Source organism: Musca domestica, unplaced genomic scaffold (genome assembly GCF_030504385.1).
Source record: "Musca domestica strain aabys unplaced genomic scaffold, Musca_domestica.polishedcontigs.V.1.1 15, whole genome shotgun sequence".
Classification (NCBI taxonomy): Eukaryota; Metazoa; Arthropoda; class Insecta; order Diptera; family Muscidae; genus Musca; species Musca domestica.
Window position 1 is genome coordinate 7,823,467 of NW_026712207.1, and position 20,564 is coordinate 7,844,030.

At 37.1% G+C, this 20,564-nt stretch overlaps 1 protein-coding gene across 1 annotated transcript in view; it reads right to left on the reverse strand.

Annotated features, from left to right (window-relative positions):
* The window catches only part of LOC101898414 (uncharacterized), a 110,183-nt gene that overhangs the window by 41,241 nt on the left and 48,378 nt on the right, over positions 1-20,564 (reverse strand). Inside the window, 1 exon segment of the mRNA XM_020034623.2 lies at positions 14,952-15,892. Within this exon segment, the coding sequence (XP_019890182.2) occupies positions 14,952-15,143 (192 nt within the window). The 5' untranslated portion in view covers positions 15,144-15,892.

A 20,564-nucleotide genomic window follows, 5' to 3' on the forward strand; every position in this document is an offset into this window, starting at 1 on the left:
CATTGTGTGTGGGTGTGTGTGTGTGTGTGTGAGAGAGAAGAACATCATCATCAGACTCTCTGACCAATAGTTATAGCAGCTGGTTGAGGTATAGAACAACAACAGCAACAAACAAAGAGAACAACAACATGTTGTAGCTGGATAAGTTAAATAAATAATGCGTAAGCTGAACGGGCCCGAGGCGGGGGTGGCAGATTTGCTTGAAATGTTTTAATATGTGCGTAGGGTTTTGTGCAAGATGCAAATCTATGGAAAATGAAATGAAAACTGGGTAAGTAGGTCTGCAACCCTGAGGAGGACCGGCAGATGAAGGCGATTTTTAAAGATTTTTTGAAAAACTTAAGGCAAACATTTTGAATTTTTTATTACTTCCCAAAGATATAAAAATCGGTGAAATCGCGAACTTTTACAAATATTTTTAAGGAAAAGGAAGGTCAAAATTGCCGGGCCAAAGTATGAATATCCTCCACCATTTGTAAGGAATTTGGAAATTTCCAAAAAATAAAATCCTTAAAAAATTCTGTTAAAATTTAAAAAATACCAAATATAGCCGTTATATTGGGGTCTATACGACGTGGACCTACATAGGCATTGTTTGTCATAAGTCATTACCATATTCAAATTCGAAACCTGAAATAAACGGTGAATAATGTAGCTAAAATCCTTAAAATATCGTACATAGTGAAGTACCGCATATATCGGAGCTGTGCGAAGACCTGGACCTGCATAGACAATTTTCTGTTACAGGCTGTAGCATCCAGTACGAACTTCAAATACGATATCTCAAATAATTTCGGTGGGTATTGTACCTAAATTCGTCAAAATACCGAATATGGGGAGGTATTGATATATGGGGCCTATACGAAGACCTGGACCTGCATAGACAATTTTCTGTCATATGCTGTAGTATCCCTTACGAACTTCAAATACCAAATTTGAAACAATTCCGGTAAATAATGACACTAAAATCATCAAAATACCGAATATTAGGAGGTAACGTCATATGGGGACTATACGAAGACGTGGACCTGCATAGACAATTTTCTGTTATAGGCTGTAGTATCCATTTCGAACTTCAAATACGAAATTTGATACAATTCCGGTGAATAAGGTCGCTGAAATTATCAAAATACCAAATATCGGGAGGTACTGATATATGGGGGCTATACGAAGACGTGGACCTGCACAAACAATTTTCTGTCATAGGCTGTAGCATCCATTACGAACTTCAAACACCAAATTTGAAACAATTTCGTTGAATAATGTCGCTAAAATTATCAAAATACCGTATATTTCGAGGTGTTACAAACGGAATGACAAACTTAATATACCCTCCATACTATGGGGGAGGGTATAAAAATTTAAGGAGTCATAATAAGGATTTTTTTGCTCCGAATCATATGGCTACAGAGGGTAAAAATCATGTGATGCGGTTAAAACGTGTATCATGGAAATCACGCTTTTAGTTCCTAGGTCTCTTTGTACCACATCCGTTTCAGGGCATTTGGAGTCGATCTAGGGATGTCCGTCCGTCTGTCTGTCTGCCTGGTTGATGGACACGATAACTCTCGAAGGGAGTATGCGATTTGGTTCAAACTTGGTACATCGTCATGTTATTATCAAACTGAGATCGAGTTCAGAGATGGGCAATGTCGGATTACTAATTCTGGAACCTCTCCCACAAAAGGTAAACATGTTGGAATAAACAGGGTAGACATATTGGAATGTACGGAATTTCAAGACAATTAGACTCTTTTTTTCGAATTTTATAAGCGCTAAGATTATTCACAATTTTTAACCTTTGTGAGGGAGGTACTACAAAGGTTAAAAATTGTGAATAATCTCAGCGCTTATAAAAATCGAAAAAAAGAGTCCAATTGTCTTGAAATTCCGTACATTCCAATATGTCTATCAGCACTAAGTCTAGTTTGAAGATGGGATAGAACAGACCACTCCAACACGAACCTCTCCCATAAAGGGTCAAAATGTTGAATAACCCTGAAGCTTATAAAATGCGAAATGAGTATCTGATTCTTTTGAAACTCGGCACATCTCAATATTACTGTCAACACATATTCAGGTGTGCAGATGGGATATATTGGTCCACTCCTTCTGCTACCTCCCCCATAAACGGTCAATATTTTGAATAACCCTGAAGCCCATAAAACCCGAAATCTACATCCGATTATTTTCAAAATTGGACATCCCAATATTTTTTCAACACATAATAAGGTGTTAAGATGGGATATATTGGTCTACCCCTTCACGTACCTCCCCCATAAAGGGTCAACATTTTGAATAACCATGAAGCTCATAAAACCCGAAATCTACCTCCGATTATTTTCAAATTTCACACATCTCAATATTTTTTCTATCGCAAGATCTGGTGTGAAGGTCCACTTCCTCTCGTACCTCCCCCACAACGTATCAAAACTTTAAATAATTATGAAGTTCACAAATCGCAAAATAAGCATTCAATGCTCTTCGAATTTCACACATTTTTGCTATCGCAAGACCATGTACAAGTCCTTTCGACCGTATCGGAACTTGTACATCTGGTATGAAGATGATAGATATTTTCCCACCCCTTCTGGTACCTCGCCCACAAAGGTTCACAATTTAGAATAGTTATGGGTCTTATAACATGTGAAACAATAGTCCGATTATTTTCAAGTTTCGCACATCTCAATATTTCTATCAACACAAAATCTGGTGCAAAGTATGGATAGAACAGACCACTCTTTCTGGTACCTCCCCCACAAATTTTATAAAAAAGGAATTAAGCATTCGATTCTCTTCAAATTTCTGGTATGAATATGATTGATATGGCCACCCCTTCTGATACTTCACTCACAAAGGGTCAGAATTTTTAATACCTATGACTTTCATAACCTGAGAAAAAAGTATGTAGACTTGCCATATCTAAATATTTCTCTCCGCCAGAGAGATATTGCAAATATGAAATATATCGGTCCACGTACCTGCCTCGCAAGAAGTTAAGTTTTAAAATTGAAGTTCTGGTGGAACACTAAAAAAAAAAACAAAATACGGGGAACATCCAGCAGATTATAAAAGTAGAGTAGTGTATCGACGTTTGGATGCTTATATAGTAACCGAGTGCGGAAGTGGGTAGTTCCAGACTTTTTGAAATTTTCGGATTCCAGATTCCGTAAAATACGTGCATTTTAAGCATATACAGGGTGAGATAAAAAAACTGCAACCAATTTCAGACTGCTGTCATTTCCAAGCCACTCGTCCGACAGCTGTTAAATTTTTTCCAGTGACAACTCATTAAATTGTTTACAAGCGCACGAAAGCATTTTGGTGAGAACTTTCCAGAAAAAAGTTATTCGTGATGGAATTCAAGCGTGATAGTCGGATTTCTTTATATTTGGCTGGAAAACCACAAGTGGCTATCGTAGGAGCACTCCAGCTTTTAAAAGTGAATAAATCGTTTTTGTCTCGTACCATCGCTCGTTACCGTGACACTGGGTGCGTAGCCTGACGTCAAGGAAGTAGACGGAAGAAAACAGCAACATCAGCAGAAATGGTTCGAAAAGTAAAGATGCAACTTGTTCGAAATCCGCATTGCAGTGGCCGAAAAATGGTTTGTGAGCTAAATATATTGCAATAATCCATTCGGCAAATATTGAAAAATGAGCTCGGGGTAAAGCCATTGAAATTTCAAAAAGTGCACGAACTTACATCGCAACAGAATGAAAATAGACCCAAAAGAGCTAAAAAGTTGCTTCGCTTGCCCGAAAGTGGTGATTCGCCAAATTTGGTTTTCTCCGTCTCCGATGAGAAAACATTCGTTGTCCAGCAGTTTGTAAACAAACAAAATGATCGGGTTTCTGCTTGCCAAAGAGGTCAGCTGAAAATGTGCACCTTCGGTTGGCCACCAGAAGTCAGGCGGCAGCTTGGCCATGGTGATGGTGTGGGCCGCCATAACATCGGATGGTTGCTCTCCGCTCGTATTAATCGACCGTGGAATCACAATAAATGCTGAATATTATCGCGAAAATATTCTGGAGGGTGTATTAAAGCCTTGTGCATGCAAACAATTTGGCCGCAGACCTTGGGGATTCCAACAGTACTCAGCACCATCGCACTCAGCATGCGCCACCCAAAAAATGGTTACAAAATGAGGTTTCTCGCTTCATTTCCAGCGCACAATCGCCACCAAAATCTCCGATACCGGACCCGTTGGACTATTGTGTTTGGAGTATTTTGAAAAGCAAGGTTGGCACTAAAAATTACCAAAGCGTCGATCACCTGAAGCAAGCGCTTTGCCGAGAATGGGCCAAAATACCGCAGAGCAACTTTCGGGCAGCGTGTGACGGTTTCCTTGACCGTTTGAAGGCTATAATTCGTGACAAAGGTGACCAATTCGAACAAATCTAAACTTATTCAAAAATTTGATGCTATTTCCGACATTTTTTGCTTTCTTTCAATGAAATTTAAAATAAATGTAAAAATTATTCATTTTGACCTGGTTGCAGTTTTTTATATCTCACCCTGTCTAGTGTCTTTCGCAATATTGCAGATAAAAATACGAGCAATATTTCTGTTGAATATTTTATTTCTCCAGCGAGCAAAGAAAGGGGTGTTTTTTGGTCCTTTCTTGAAAATATGGTTAAAAACTCCCCTTAAGCGGGATAATTTATGCTCAAGGACAAAATTAGTCTTCATTAAATTTCGCTATAAGTTACTTAAGAAAAGAAATCTCCATTTCCATTGCATATCAATAAAATATTTGAATATTTGTACAGCTACCATCCCGTTAAAGGTGAGTTTTTAAACATATTTAAGAAAAAGGACTCCATATTCGACTCGCTTGAGTATTAAATTTTTCGATCAAAGTATTTCTCGTATTTTTGTCTGCAAGATGGATGTACCTAAAATGCACGGATTCCCAGGAACCTAAATCTGAAAATTTCCAAAAGTGTGGAGGAGAGGGGAAATCTTATTAGGTTAAATTGCTATGTAAACTTTTCCAAAATTATTGGCACAATTTTCAAAATTGGACAAATTTGCTAGAGTAAAATATTGATTTTTCCATTTTGACTGCCATCTAGTTTTGACATTTTTACAACCTTTTCCGATCCTGTTTTTTATACCCTACACCACAAGGTGGTCAGGGTATTATGTCTTTGTGCATTTGTTTGTAACAGGCAGAAGGAAACGAGATAGACCCATAGTTCCTTTTGATGATCTGCATAGAATCACATTCTGAGTCGATTTATGCATGTCCGTCCGTCCGTCTGTCCATGTATTTTTGTAAACAAAGTACAGGTCGCATTTATTGCCCGATCCAGATGAAATTTTGCAAAGATCTTTTGTTTGGCCCAAGGACGAACCCTATTGAAATTATAGATAATCGGTCAAAATTTAGATATAGCTCCCATATATATCTTCGTCTGATTTGCTTTTTATTGTACACCAAACGTGTAATATCTGCCCGAATTTTATGGAATTTTGCATTTGTTATTTTTGTCCACCGCCGCCATAATATGCACTACGCAACAACAATATTTGGGGAAATATATCAAATACAGCTCAGAAATACATTTGCTAAATTTTATCGAGATCGGTACAGATTTGGATATAGCTCCCATATATAACTTCGTTCGATTTACTTTTTTTTGTGCACCAAATGTCTAATATTTGTCTAAATGGCTAGTATGTCAAATTTGGTGAAGATCGGTTCAGATATAGCTATAGCTTCCATATATATTATTCATCCGATTTGTTATATTTGTTACCCACAACCGTAATATGCACTCCGTAACAAAGATATTCAGGGAAAAATATCAAATACAGCTCAGAAATATCTTTGCCAAATTTTATCGTGATCGGTTCAGATTTGGATATAGCTCCCATATATATCAATAGCCAATACAAGTCCGAATTTAAAATATACAAATGCTTCGGCACATTTAGTCCTTTGAACCTTAAATTATAATTATAATCATAGCGTGTATGATTGAATTATCCCATAAAAACTTTTAATTATTATGTGGAGCTCTACTTAATTAGCAAAGTGGTGTAGGGTATCATAAAGTCGGCCCCGCCCGACTATAAGACTTTCTTTACTGGTTTTTATTTTATTTTAATATTATTTTATTTTATTTTTTATTTATTTATTTTTTTGATGAAGTGCTTCTCTCCAATTGATTCGAATAAATCTTTTTTTCAAGGGTACATACCAAGTGCACCATTCTTACCCAAAATTTCGTTATTAGAGCCTTTAGTGACTCACCTCACCATCTATAAGTCGGCCACTCGTCACTTCGTTCTCCTACCCCAGAATATTTTTTCATATTTCGCCATTTCATTTCAAAATTTCAAACCGAATACTTCCGAATAATTCAGGCCCAATTAGCAACACTAAAATACGAGAACAGAACTGAAAAAAGAAAACATTTAAATTCCTTCAACAAGACATGTCCTACCACCAAAGGAAACATGGACATGGTCAAAAAATCTGACATTTGTTTCGCTCCAATGTCGACATTCAACCCATCCTACAGAGCCCATAGGGACATCAGGGCACACAGCCATCCTCACGCCCAGCTGACTGACTGACTTGGCAGCAATGATGTTATTATCTAATTTAAATGTTCTTTAACAATTTTCAAAAACCTCCTCCCACACACAATAGGAAAAGTATAAAGAAGGGGGAGAGGAGGCATACAATGGGGTTATAACAAGTACAACAACCACATGTCAGAATTGGTTTATTAACTTGGTATCATAAGTCATACGAGAATGGCATAGCAAAACACAAACAAAAAAAAAACACACACACAGACATGGAGGCATTTGTAACCACTCGACAAAAGCCGTAAGAGAAAGAGAATGCAAAATACACGAAACACACAAAAGGACGAACGTGGGGCATTATTTCCTCTTCATTCGTTGGGTTGCTTGGCTTGTTCGTTCAAACATTACATACAAACAATCAAACGTTGGTTTAGCCAAGCATTCCAGCTTGTTGGCTGGCTGGCTGGCTGGCAAGCTTTCTGGCCAAGCATTTAGCCAACCTAACCGTTATTCTACGATACTGTTGCAACATATGTACACACATACATACATACATAAACATTTTTATACATTTGATACTTGGCCGTTGTTGGGTCATTTTGTTAGAGCCGACATGACGCTTGCAAATTGCTTACTTTTGCACTATTCACTTAAACGCTTCCGAGATTGCTATTCATAAGTTTCGCTTTTGCTATTACAATTATTTACATGTACACATATATGTGTGTGAGTGGGAGTATGTAACATAGTTGTGTGTACTTGGATACATTGTATCCTTACACCTGACTTTTTAGTCTTAGAAAATTGTTTCCCCAGCCAAATTGAACGGAAGCAACAACCCAATTTATTCTATTTTTGAAATGGAAAGTTTCGGCTATCGGCTTCCGTATTATCTAGGACGACGGTGCTAAGAAAAATTACAGCTGCAGTAATTTTGTTAAAATTGCCAAAATTAAAGGAAATTTCCATTATTTAATTTTGTCTCTTAAAATAAGAGCTCATTAAAATGCGGATATTTATGAAACAACTGCAGTTAAAGTGATTTAAGGTCGGATTTCACTTTTGTCTTACGGTTGACTTCCCTTTAGGTTAAATCACTATAAAATACTATACGACTTATGGCCGGGAGGTTTATAGTGAAGGATATGGTTCTAAATTCATCCACTCTGGTGAAGTCGGAATTAAAGTTTTTTTCGAACTTTTCGAAAAAAAAAACACAGTTTGGAATTATAACAACTTTTTACCACCCAATACCTATTATTTGAAGGTCTACCAATTAAAATATGAAATACTCAAACTTCAAAATATAAAAAAAAACAGTAAAGAAAGTCTTAAAGTCGGGCGGGGCCGACTTCATGATACTCTACACCACTTTGCTAACTTAGTAGAGCTCCGCATAACAATTAAAAGTTTTTATGGGAGAATTCAATCATACGGGCTATGATTATAATTATAGTTTAAAGTTCAAAGGACTAAATATGCGGAAGCATTTGTATCTTTTAAATTCGGACTTGTATTACCCATTTAGTGCAAAATTAATTTTAAATCAGATAAAGATATCAAATCTGAAACGATCTCGATAAAATTTGGCAAAGATATTTCTCAGCTGTATTTGATATATTTCCCTGAATATTGTTGTTACGGAGTGCATATTACGGTGGTGGGTGGCAACAATACATATGGGAGCTATAGCTATATCTGAACCAATCTTCACCAAATTCGAAATAATAGCTTATAGACTCAATTCGGTCGTAAGTGCCAAATTTCATCCCATTTGGGCAAATATTAGACGTTTGGTGTACAATAAATCGGACAAAGTTATATATGGGAGCTATATCCAAATCTGAACCGATCTCCATAAAATTTAGCAAATGTATTTCTGAGCTGTATTTGATATATTTCCCCGAATATTGTTGTTACAGAGCGCATATTACGGCTGCGGAATAAAAAATTGGACGAACAATATATGTGGGAGCTATACTTATATCTGCACAATAAAAAGCAAAGCGGACGAAGATATATATGGGAGCTTTATCTAAATTTCGACCGATTATCTCCAATTTCAATAGGGTTCGTCCTTGGGCCAAACAAATGATTTGTGCAAAATTTCATCTGGATAGGGCAATAAATGCGAACTGTACTTTCTTTACAAAAATACATGGACAGACGGACGGACAGATCATCAAAAGGAACTATGGATCTATCTCGTTACCTTTTGCCTGTTACAAACAAATGCACAAAGACATAATACCCTGACCAACTTGTGGTGTATGGTATAAACATTAAGTTGGGCCGGGTCGAACTCCTCCTCCTCCACCTCCATTGGGTAAAGAAAACATTTTTATATAAATGTATATTAATTCCAACGTGTTCCTTTATATGGGCGCCAAAATATCGAATATCGGTGGGTATCGTTATATGTACACTAGAGGGAAACGTGGACCTAATAATGCAATGTTTTGCCACCGGAGTTAGAACCCATTATGAACTACAAATGCCAACTTTTAGACAAATCCGTGGAAAAATGTTGAACTACAAATGCCAACTTTTAGACAAATCCGTGGAAAAATGTTGTAAAAATCATCAAAATACTGAATACATACTATGTTCCGCCACAGGAGCTAGAACCCAATACGAACTACAAATATTGGGAGGTGCCGTCATATGCGGGCTATAGAAAAACGTTGACCTATACATACAATGTTTCGTCACCGGAACTAGAACCCATTAGGACCTACAAATTCCGCCACCAGCGCTAGAACCCATTACGAACTATAAATAGAAATTTTTTGACAAATTCTTGGAAAAATGTGGCAAAAATCCACAAAATACAGAAAATCGGGGGGTTCCGTTATACCAAAACGTGAACAGATATATCTCATTTTCAATACCAACCATCCTAGACACACAATACAAATTGTTCTGCTAAATTTTGAAGCTCTACGTCAAATAATATGGGCTGTATCGTGATTTCAACAGACAGGTTAAATCGACATAGAATTTTATGCTGACCATGAATATATCCTTTATAGGGTCTACGACGAATATTTAGGGATATTACAAACGGAATGACAAAGTTAATATAAACTCATTTTCAAGATAAAGGGTAAAAAAATACAATAAATTTTGTCAACATCGCAGCTTGACGATGAGAGAATTAACCACAAGTTGGAACTCCATTCGCTTTTGATGGAAAGTCCGATTGGATGCATTTTTTATACCCTCAACCATATGGTTACAGAAGGTATATATCATTTGAAACGGCCAAAACGTGTCTCATCGAAATAACGGTTGTTGACCATAGGTCTCTTTGGACCAAATCCATTTCAGGATAATTGAAGCCGATTCAGCGATGTCCATCTGTCTGTCTGACTGGTGCGCACGATAATTGTCGAAGGGAGTATCCGATTCTGTCCAAACTTAGTACATCGTAACATATTATGAAAATTAGATTGAGTTCGGAGATGGGCAATATCGGTGTACTCCTTCTGGTAACTCCCCCACAAAAGGTCAAAATTTTCAAAAAAAAAATATATTTTCTGCACAGAAAGAGAAACGATAATCCGATATTGTTCCAACTTTGCAAATCCTAATATTTGCGTCAGTTCTAGGTCAGGTGCAAAAATGGATAATATCGGACCACTATATCAAGTACCTCCCTCACAAAGGGTCAAAATTTTGAATAATTATAACTTTTATAAAATGTGGCGTAAGAATCCGATTGTCTTAAAATTTCACACATCCCAATAATTGTATCAACCCAAGGTGTGGTGCCAAGGTAGAATACATCGGTCCACTCCTTCTGGTGCCTCCCCCAAAAAAAGTCGAAATTTCAAAAACGAAACAAAACAAAATATTTTCTGCACAGAAAGAGAAGCAATAATCCGATTTTGCTCCAACTTTGCAAATCCTAATATTTACGTTATTTCTAGGTCAGGTGCAAAAATGGATAATATCGGTCCACTCCATCAAGTGCCTCCCCCACAAAGGGTAAACATTTTTAATGATTATAGCTTTTATAAAATGTGGCGTAAGAATCCGATTGTCTTAAAATTTCACACAACCCAATATTTTTATAGACCGAAGATGTGGTATTAATGGAATGGAATATATCGGTCCACTCCTCCCGGTACCCCCCCCCACAAAAGGTGTAATTTTGAATATAAATTAAGTTCATAAAAAGCGAAATTAACATCCGATTCCAGACTTTGCACATTTTAATATTGCTATCAACACAAGATCTATTATAAAGATGGTAGAGATCGGACCATTCCTTCTGGTACCTCCCAAACAAAGGATCAAAGTTTCGAATAACCAAAACGATCATAATAAGCATCCGGTGCTCTTCATATTTCACACATTCCATTATATCTACTTACACAAAATCTGTTGTGAAGATGGGATAAATCGGACCTCTCCTTATGGTACCTCCCCCACAAAGGGTCAAAATGTTGAATATCCGAATATCCGCGAAATTAGCATCCGATTTCATTCAGACTTGGTACATCTCAATATTTCTATCAACATAAGATATGCGATAAAGATGGTAGAGATCGGACCTTTTTTTGGTGCCTCTCTAACATAGGGTTCAATATTTTGAAAAACAAAACGCTCAAAGAGTGTGATTCGAGCACCTAATTCTCTTCAAATTTCACACACACAAGCATTTTTGCTAAGACAAGATCTGTTGTGAAGATGATATATATTCGAAAGCCCTTCTCGTACCTCATTCACAAAGGGTCACAATTTTCAATACATTCATCTCAATTCTAATTTTTATACTTGTATCTCAATTCAAGATACCAGCAGAGAGCTCAATATCAAATCTGAGGATTCTTGCCATATTCCTTCACCCTTTACCAAATTTCGTACCATTTAGTACTTTTCGATTCAAGGATTTTATATGTATGTCTTCACCCATTATAGTACATATTTCCGAAACCACCTCCATTTCTCCAGACTGCACATGAACAGCGATCCTAATACGAAATTTCAGATTTCAAGTACTATCTGTTTACCTAATACCAAGATATACCAAATATAGTACTTTTTAATACTTTTCGTGCCCTTATAGTACACATTTCTGAAAAAAAAACCTCTTTATCACAAACCTATTAGCAAAAGGGACTCCAATACAAATTTTCAAAATTCTAACTACATCCGTTCACTCTAAAGCAAACTTTTCCAAATTTAGTACCATTTAGATAAGTTCGCAAAGTTAGTATAGATTTCCGAAGACCATTTTCTTATATCAAACTTACTTTCCAACCTAAATTCTCCTACTTTTTCCTTTCCAAATGATACAATATTAAATTGTAGTAGCATTTTTGAACTTTTCGTAACCATAAAGTTCGAATTTCCGAAAATCTATCCTGCACTCCATCAGTGACTCTTATTCCAAATTTCAGAATTCCAGCTCATTCCGTTTGTCCAATACAAAGTAGTACATTTTTGGTATATGTTACTACTTTACGTTCCCTTTTAGTACGAATTGTTAAAAATCCTGGCTTATCAAACGCCAACGCATCAAGACTAGCCCTAGGGAAAAATTTCAAATTCTATGTTCGGCCCTTTCGTCTGCACGTTGATTCTAGGTCAGTCGGTTATTTCACTACTTTTTCACCCTCCACCATAGTAGTATGTCATTCCGTTTGTAACACCTCGAAACATACATTTTAGAGCCTACAAAGTACCTATATTCTTGATCAGCAGAAAATTTTATGTCGATTTAGCCGTGTCCGTTCGTCTGTGGAAAACACTTTAGCTTCCGAACGAATTAAAGTAGGTCGATGAAATTTTACTCAAATGTATATTATGTCTGCAGGATTTTTGGTATTGATAATGGGTCATGTAGGTCCTCCCTATTTTCGGAATTTTGGTAATTTAAGCGACATTATTCACCGAAAATGTTTGAAATTTCGTATTTGAGTTCGCAATGGACTGCGTATAGCCCCCATATTCGATATTTTGATGATTTTAGCGTTAAATACCAAATTTGAAACAATTCCGGAGAACAGGGACCTGTTTCAAATTTGTTATTTGAAGTTCGTAATGGATAGTACAGCCTATGACAGAAACTTGTTTATGCAGGCCCACGTCTTTGTATAGCTCTCATATAACAGTACCCCCCGATATTCTATGTTTTGATGATTTTGGGACATCATTCACTGAAATTGTTTCAAATTTGGTATTTGAAGTTCGTAATGGATACTACAGCCTATTACACAAAATTGTCTGTGAGGGTCCACGTTTTGGTATAGCCCACATAAATGGTACCCAATTATTTTCGGTGTTTTGATGAGTTTTGCTACGTTATTCACCGATTTTTTTAATTTTTTTTTTTTTTTTCAAAAGTTCCCTATGCAGGTCCACGTCGTCGTATTGACTCTAATATAATGGCTACATTCGGTATTTTTAAGATTTTATCAGATTTTTAAGATTTTATCAGATTTTTTTATTTATTTATTTTTTTTTTTGAAAATTGCCTAATTCTTTCCAAATGGTGGAGGGTATTCAAAGTTCGGTCCGGCCGAATTTAATGTTTTTTTACTTGTTATATATATAGAATAGACGAGGTCTCAAATGACAATGACAAATGACAGAAATTACAATATAAAGGTTAGGTTAGGTTAAAGGACGCGCGGTTACCATATGGCAACCGCTCCACTCGGAGACCTATAGGTCCATTGTGTTCATCCTAGAAGAATGTTAAGAAAAGAGGAAAAGTGGTTGGTAGAAGAGGTGAAAATAAGAAATAGAGTTATAGAGTGTGACCTACGGCTGAGGAATTTGCCGTGTCGTCTTTTGTCACTTGAATCTTCTGGCTAATTGAAGGATTATTATAGGGTCAGTGTTAGAAAAGGAAGACAGATCATGTGACACTAGTTCTCCCACTTGTCTGTGTCTGTGTACAGTAGTCAATGTCGTCGCTGTCCCATTTCGAGGTCATAGCCCTCACCTTACAATGACCTGTGATGATACCCACCACAAGTTTTAGATCGGGTTTTGACAATGACATCAGCGACCTTGTTCTCTTCTCTGAGAGTGTGGGCCAGATTCTTTTGGAGATGGTGCATCCCATTTCGTCCAGCCATTTTTGTTGGATTCTATCAGAGTAATGTCTGTGAATGACCGGTAGGAAATGGCACTGTGGTGGTTTAACCGAGTTGTCTACTTCAATCGTAAATGATTCGGATCCTAGCCTGGCCAATTCGTCTGCAGTCTCGTTACTTGGGATGTCATAATGGCCAGGAACCCAACAGAGCTTGATGGACAACCCAGTGTTTTGCAAAGCTTTCCTGCAGTTCAAAACAGCCCTAGACTTGATAGTAAAGGAATTTAAGGCCTTCAGTGCCGCTTGACTATCGGCATATATAGTCACCGGACCGTTGACCCCAATGCTCCTCGTGACCAGCAGGTCTGTGACCTTTTTGACCGCAAAGATTTCCGCCTGAAATACGCTACAGTTGTTTCCAAGCTTGAAGGATTCACGAACATTAAACAGCTCCCGTACCACACCCATCTTTGAACCGTCGGTATAAACAGCTATGCCGCAAAAAGGTGGGTTGTTATGGGCCCAGGCGTCTCTGTCAGGTATGTGTATGTCAGGTGGGTAGAAGCTTAACCGTGGTGAAATATAGTCACTTGCATTGGCTATCTCTCCCACATTCCTTACACGTCTTAGAATCGCAGAAAGTCTAAAGGGTTGACTGCGTTTAGTTCTCTGAGTCGAAGAGCACTCCTGAATGCCTGTTCCTCCACATGTATGCTCAGCGGAATTAAGTCCAGTAGAGTATCCAGTGCTACTTGAGGCGTGCTCCTGAAGGCACCCGTTAGTAGTAGGGATGAGGCTCTTTGGACTTTGTTAATGTGTCAATATAAAAGTTCTTCATTTTTTGGAGGAGAGTACAAAAAGGGAGGATATATTCCATCCTGTTCACGTTACATAACAACTCAGCTTTCAAAAACTATTTTCTTCAGCTATTAAGTTTCATCTCTTTCATAATGAATTTTTTTGCCTCTCCAAAGTGTATTTTGTTCCGCAGTGTAATCTTATCAACGTGTCTGCCCCCAGGTCCCGCGATTAGTTTTCATTCAAACCTCTTCAGACCATTGATATTCTTTGTGTTACAAAATCATGATACCCCCAAGTGTTATTGTCTGTCATAATCATCAACAGAAACAACCTCGTCATCATCGTCCTCCTCATCATTATCGTCCTCATCATCATCATTATTACCATCATTATCGCCATACCTAATGTGTGTTATTTTCTATCTCAAATGGTGTATCGTGTTACCGGATCGTTTAGCAACTCAATTGAGAATTTATCGTTGTTGTTGAAGTTTTTGTATTTTTTTTTTGTTGTTTTTAATTGAAAGCAATTAAATTATCTATCAGCTTACCTTTGACGGACGATCTATTTGGCCGAGGAAAAACGTTAACAACGAAATGATGATGAAATTAACACCACCGGCAAAATCTGTTAATTTGTCCAGCTGCAGTATCGAATTGATGAGGAAGAAGAAGATCTGCATGCTGACGGTGACAATGGCACTGATGGCATAGTGGTCGTAATCCAAAATATTGATGGCCATGGTGGTGGTGGTGGTGCCGGGGAGGGTGGTGGTATTGGTGAATGAAGCTTGATTGGGGCTGTAATCCTTGTCCTTGGCCAGACTGTTGTTTTGGGGGGTGGGGTAGCTTGGCTGGCTGGTTGTTTTGGATTAATTGGGGTGTCAGTGTAATTGTGTGTGGGTATGTATGTGTCACTGTGTTGTTGTGTGTGTGTGTGTTTGGTTAGTTTTGCTGGTTTCCTGGTTTGGGCAGTTGTTCTTTCGAAATCGTGTGGGCCACTGCAGTAATCCTTCCTCAATTATTGCAGGAGTGGTTTTTTGTTTCTCTAATGACTTTTTGTTGTTGCTTCTATAAATGTTGTGGTTGTTGTTGTTTTTAGTCGACTTTACTTAATTGTTGTTAATGCAAATTTACAACCAACTCCCTTCCGTTTTCCAGCAAACCAAAATCGAACAAATTAGAGAGAGAGAGAGAGGGAGAGCGTATCGTTGTCCTGGTCACTTATAATAATCCTTTCTCGTAGCTTTTTTTTTGCCTTTTCCTTGGGGTCGTTTCAAACGACATCAGATGCGACTTCGTAAAATTTCATAAAAATTTAAAATCTGATATTGAGCAATTAATTGAACAGCTTGATTTTCCGGAGGTTGCATTTTTAAGTGTTATTGGCTTTGGGGATGGGGGGAGCTTTCTATGTAAGGTAGTTTATAGTAGTTGTGGTTCTGTTTCTGGTTTATTTTTTGCAGTTTATTTGCAGTTGTTTTCGTTTATCCTGCAAAAGAGAAAGAAAATGAAAAAACATGAAAGATGGAAAAATCGGAAAAAAATATTTTGCTGTTTTTTACAGCATGGCTTAATTTTTAAACAATAAAAACAAAGCTTACAGTGAAACCTCGAAATAAGACTACTCCAAAAATTTTCGAATTTTCATCCACATTTTCGTATAGCTACCTCCCTACCGTACCTTCCAATATACGGCATTTTGATGATTTTAGCGTCATTATTCACCGGAATTGTTTCAAATCTGGCATTTGAAGTTCGTAATGGATACTATGACAGAATATTGTCTATGCAGGTTCAGGTCTTCGTATAGGCCACATATATCAGTACCTCCCCATATTCGGTATTTTGACGATTTTAGGTGCAATACTCAGCGAAATTGTTTGAGATGTTGTATTTGAAGTTCGTAATGGATGCTACAACCTGTGAGAGAAAATTGTCTATGCAGGTCCAGGTCTTTGTATAGGCCCCATATATCAGTACCTCCCTTTATTCGGTATTTTGATCACATTAGCGACATTATTCACCAGAATTGTTTCAAATTTGGCATTTGAAGTTCGTAATGGATACTACAGCCTAGGAGAGAATATTGTCTATGCAGGTCCAGGTCTTCGTATAGGCCCTATATACCAGTAGCTAACTATATTCGGTATTTTGACGAGTTTAGGTGCAATACCCACCGAAATTGTTTGAGATGTCGTATACGAAGTTCGTAATGGATGCTACAACCTATGACAGACTATTACCTATGTTGGTCCAGGTCTTCGAAGAGTTCCGCTATAACAGTACCTCTCTATAAACGATATCTCGATGATTTTAGCTACATTATTCACCATTTATTTCAAGTTTCGAATTTGAATATGGTAATGACTTATGACAAGCCATACCTATGCTAGATCCACGTCGTATAGACTCCAATATAACGACAAAATTCGGTTTTTTTTTAAATTCTGCCAGAATTTTTTAAGGATTTTATTTTTTGTGAAAATTTCTAATTTCGTTCCAAATGGTGGAGGATATTCAAAGTTCGGACTTTTTAATTTGTTACATTTTTTTCGAATTTTATTGAATGAAAGCAAAAAATGTCGGACGTAGCATCAAATTTTAGAATAAGTTTCGATTTGTTCGAATTGGTCACCATTGGCATGAATTATGGCCTTCAAACGGCCAATGAAACCGTCACACACTGCCATTCCCGGCAAAGCGCTTGCTTGAGGTGATCGCACTTTGGTATTTTTTAGTGCCAACCTTGCTTTCCGAATAGCCCAACGGATCCGGTAATCGGAGATTTTGGAAATAAAGCGAGAAACCTCATTTTGTAACCATTCTTGGGTGGCGCGTGCTGAGTGCGAAGATGCTGAGACCTCTTGGAATGTCCAAGGTCTGCGGCCAAAATTTTTGCGTGCCCAAGGCTTTAATATGCCCTTCAGAATATTTTCGCTATAATATTCGGCATTTATTCTGATGCCATGGTCAATAAATACGAGCGGAGGGCGACCATCCGATGTTATGGTGGCCCACACCATCATCATTGCCGGCGCTTGAGTGTTGGTGGCCGGCCAACCGAAGGTGCACATTTTCAGCTGACCTCATTGGCAAGTAGAAACCCGATCATTTTGTTTGTTTACAAACTGCTGGGCAACGAATATTTTCTCATCGGAGACGGGGAAAAACAAATTCGGCAGTTTACCCCTTTTCGGCCAAGCGAAGCAACTCTTTAGCTCTTTTGAGTCCACTTTCTTGCTTTTGCGGTGTAAGTTCTTGCACTTTTTGGAATTTCAATAGTTTTACCCCGAGCTTATTTTTCAATATTTGCCGAATGGAATATTGCGATATGTTCAGCTCACGAGCCATTTTTCGGCCAAGGCGTCGTGGGTATCGATCAAGTCGCTTCTTTATTTTTCGAAATATTTCTGCTAATGTTGCTGTTTTCTTCCGTCCACTTCCTTGACGTCGGGCTACGCTACCAGTATCACGTAATCGGTAACGAGAGATGGTGCGAGACCCAAAAGATTTATTCACATTTAAATGCTGGAGTGCTCTAGGGATAGCCACTTGAGGTCGTCCAGCCAAATATAAAGAAATCACACTATCCCGCTTGAATTCCATCAGGAATAACTTTTTTTCTGGAAAATTCTCAACAAAATGCTTTTGTACGCTTGTAAACACGATAATGAGCTATCACTGGAATAATTTTAACAGCTGTCGGACAAGTGGCTTAGAAATGTCTGCAGTCTGAAGTTGGTTGCTGTTTTTGTTTTCATCTCATCCTGTATGGCCTTTAAAAAATATTCTTACTAGCAAGGAACCCATTAATGACTGACTATTGTGATACACTTATGATGAGGTCCCACTGTCCTTGTCCCCTTGCACATGTTAAGGCTCAATGAAAGAAATATGTTTATTAAATTTGCATAAACAAGTATTTGCATGCTGCAATCGAGGCCATTATCCAATGGAACAATTTTTATGCTCTTCCACATTGGCCAGGCCATTGCTGCAGTGCCTTGGGATTAACATGAAAAACATCGAAGAAGATTTTACAATTGATAAGTATTAAATAATACTGAAATGTTTTTATATCCAAACAAATGGATATTTTTTGAAAAAAGTAAAAATTATAAATTTTAGAACAGTCGTTTGAAAGATATGATTGAAACTTAAGAAAAAATATATAATTTATGCTTCCTTAACCAAGTATAAGTATAGTATAGGTCATATTCGAAATTAAAGAGTAGAACTCTCAAAATGGAGCCTATGTTATGAAAAAATATTTCCTCAAAGTCACCTTAAAAAATGTTAAAAAATGCAAGATTTTTTCAAAAAAAAAATTCATTCAATTATATTTTTAACATATCCACAGTTTTTGGTTAAGAGATTCATAGGTTATATAACGGCCAAAACGGGCCTTATCGAAATTTAGAACCCCATGTATCTTTGTACCAAATCGGTTTCAGATCGAGTTCGGAGATGGGCAATATCGGTCCACTCCTTCCACAAAAGGTCAAAAATTCCAAACAAAGAGATAGGATAATCCGATTTTACTCGAACTTTGCAAATCCTAATATTTCCCCTACAAAGGGTCAAAGTTTTGAAAAACCCAAACGATTATAAAGTCCGAAATAAGCATCCGGTTCTCTTCATATTTCACACATCTCATTTTTCTACTAGCACAAGATTTGTTGTGATAATGGGATGGGATCGGTCAACTACTTCGGGTACCTCCCCCACATCGGGGTGGTTATACAGATGGTAGAGATCGAACCATTCCTTCTGGTACCTCCTCCACAAAAAAGTCAAAGTTTTGAATAACCAAAAGGATTATGAAATCCGAAATAAGCATCCGATTCGCTTCATATTTCACACATCACAATATTTTTATTAACATAAGGTCTGGTGTAAAGATGGGATATATCGGCCCTCTCCTTCTGGTACCTCACCCACAAAGGATCAACATTTTGAATATCCGTGAAGCTCATACAAGGCGAAATTAACATCCGATTCCATTCGAACTTAGTACATCTCAATATTTCTGTCAAAACAAGATTTGTTATAAAGATGGTAGAGATCGGACCACTCCTTCTGATACCTCCCCAACATAGGGTTCGAGATTAAAAAAAAAAAATTTTAAAGAATGCGAAATAAGCATCCAACTCTTTTCAAATTTCACACATCCAAACATGTTTGCCAACAAAAGATCTGTTGTGAAGACGATATATGTCTGCCAAACCCCCACAAAGGGTCACAATTTTTAATAATTTTATTCCTATGTCTAAAGATTTCTCTCAACCAGAGACCTGCGATGGAATATGTAATTTATGATTTCGCATAAATGGTATATAAATATTCGATTGACCTGTAATATTGCCCATACCAATATTTTTATCTGTATTAGATGAAGTTTAAAAATGGAATAATTCGGTCGACTATATCAGGTACCTCACGCATATTCTAACATTTTCTAAAAATTATCACATATCTTATATAAAATAAAGGAAGCAGGCACTATAGTCCAAACCTGGCACTTCACAATATTTATATCAAATTTATTGAGGACCGATAGGAAATGGTCAATATTGGCCCATTCCTTCGGAACCTACTCCATAGAGTGTCAACATTTTGAATAATCATAACAGACGTCAAAATATTTTTAAATAATCGAATATCGGCTTTTTGACTTGTTTTTATTAAAACATCTACATATTTCGTCCGAAGTGCCCTTGAATAATTAGTCTGAAAAATCCACGATTATAGGTCGAAATGTCCTTGAATAATATAGTCTTCAACAATCCAAGACTTTTATCTACAATTGTTGATCGAGATATCCTTAAACTCAAATGTGCATGATTAATGGTCTTAATTAAAATATCCTTAAACATTCGGATTATTGGTCAAGAAGTCTGTCCTTAAACTTAACATGTTTTTAAAAATCCACGATTATCGGCAGGGATGTTTTTCTTAAAATGTCACGAATGTTTGTTAAGATGTCTTTAAACAAAATGTCCTTAAATAAAAACAAAAGTTATCGGTTTAGGATGACTTTGAAAACACTACAATAGAAGCGGATGTCCTTAAATATAATTTTATTAAAATTCTACGATTGTTGGTCCTAATGTCCTTAAATAAAATTTTCTAAAAATTCAAAAATTCAAATTAGTGGTCAT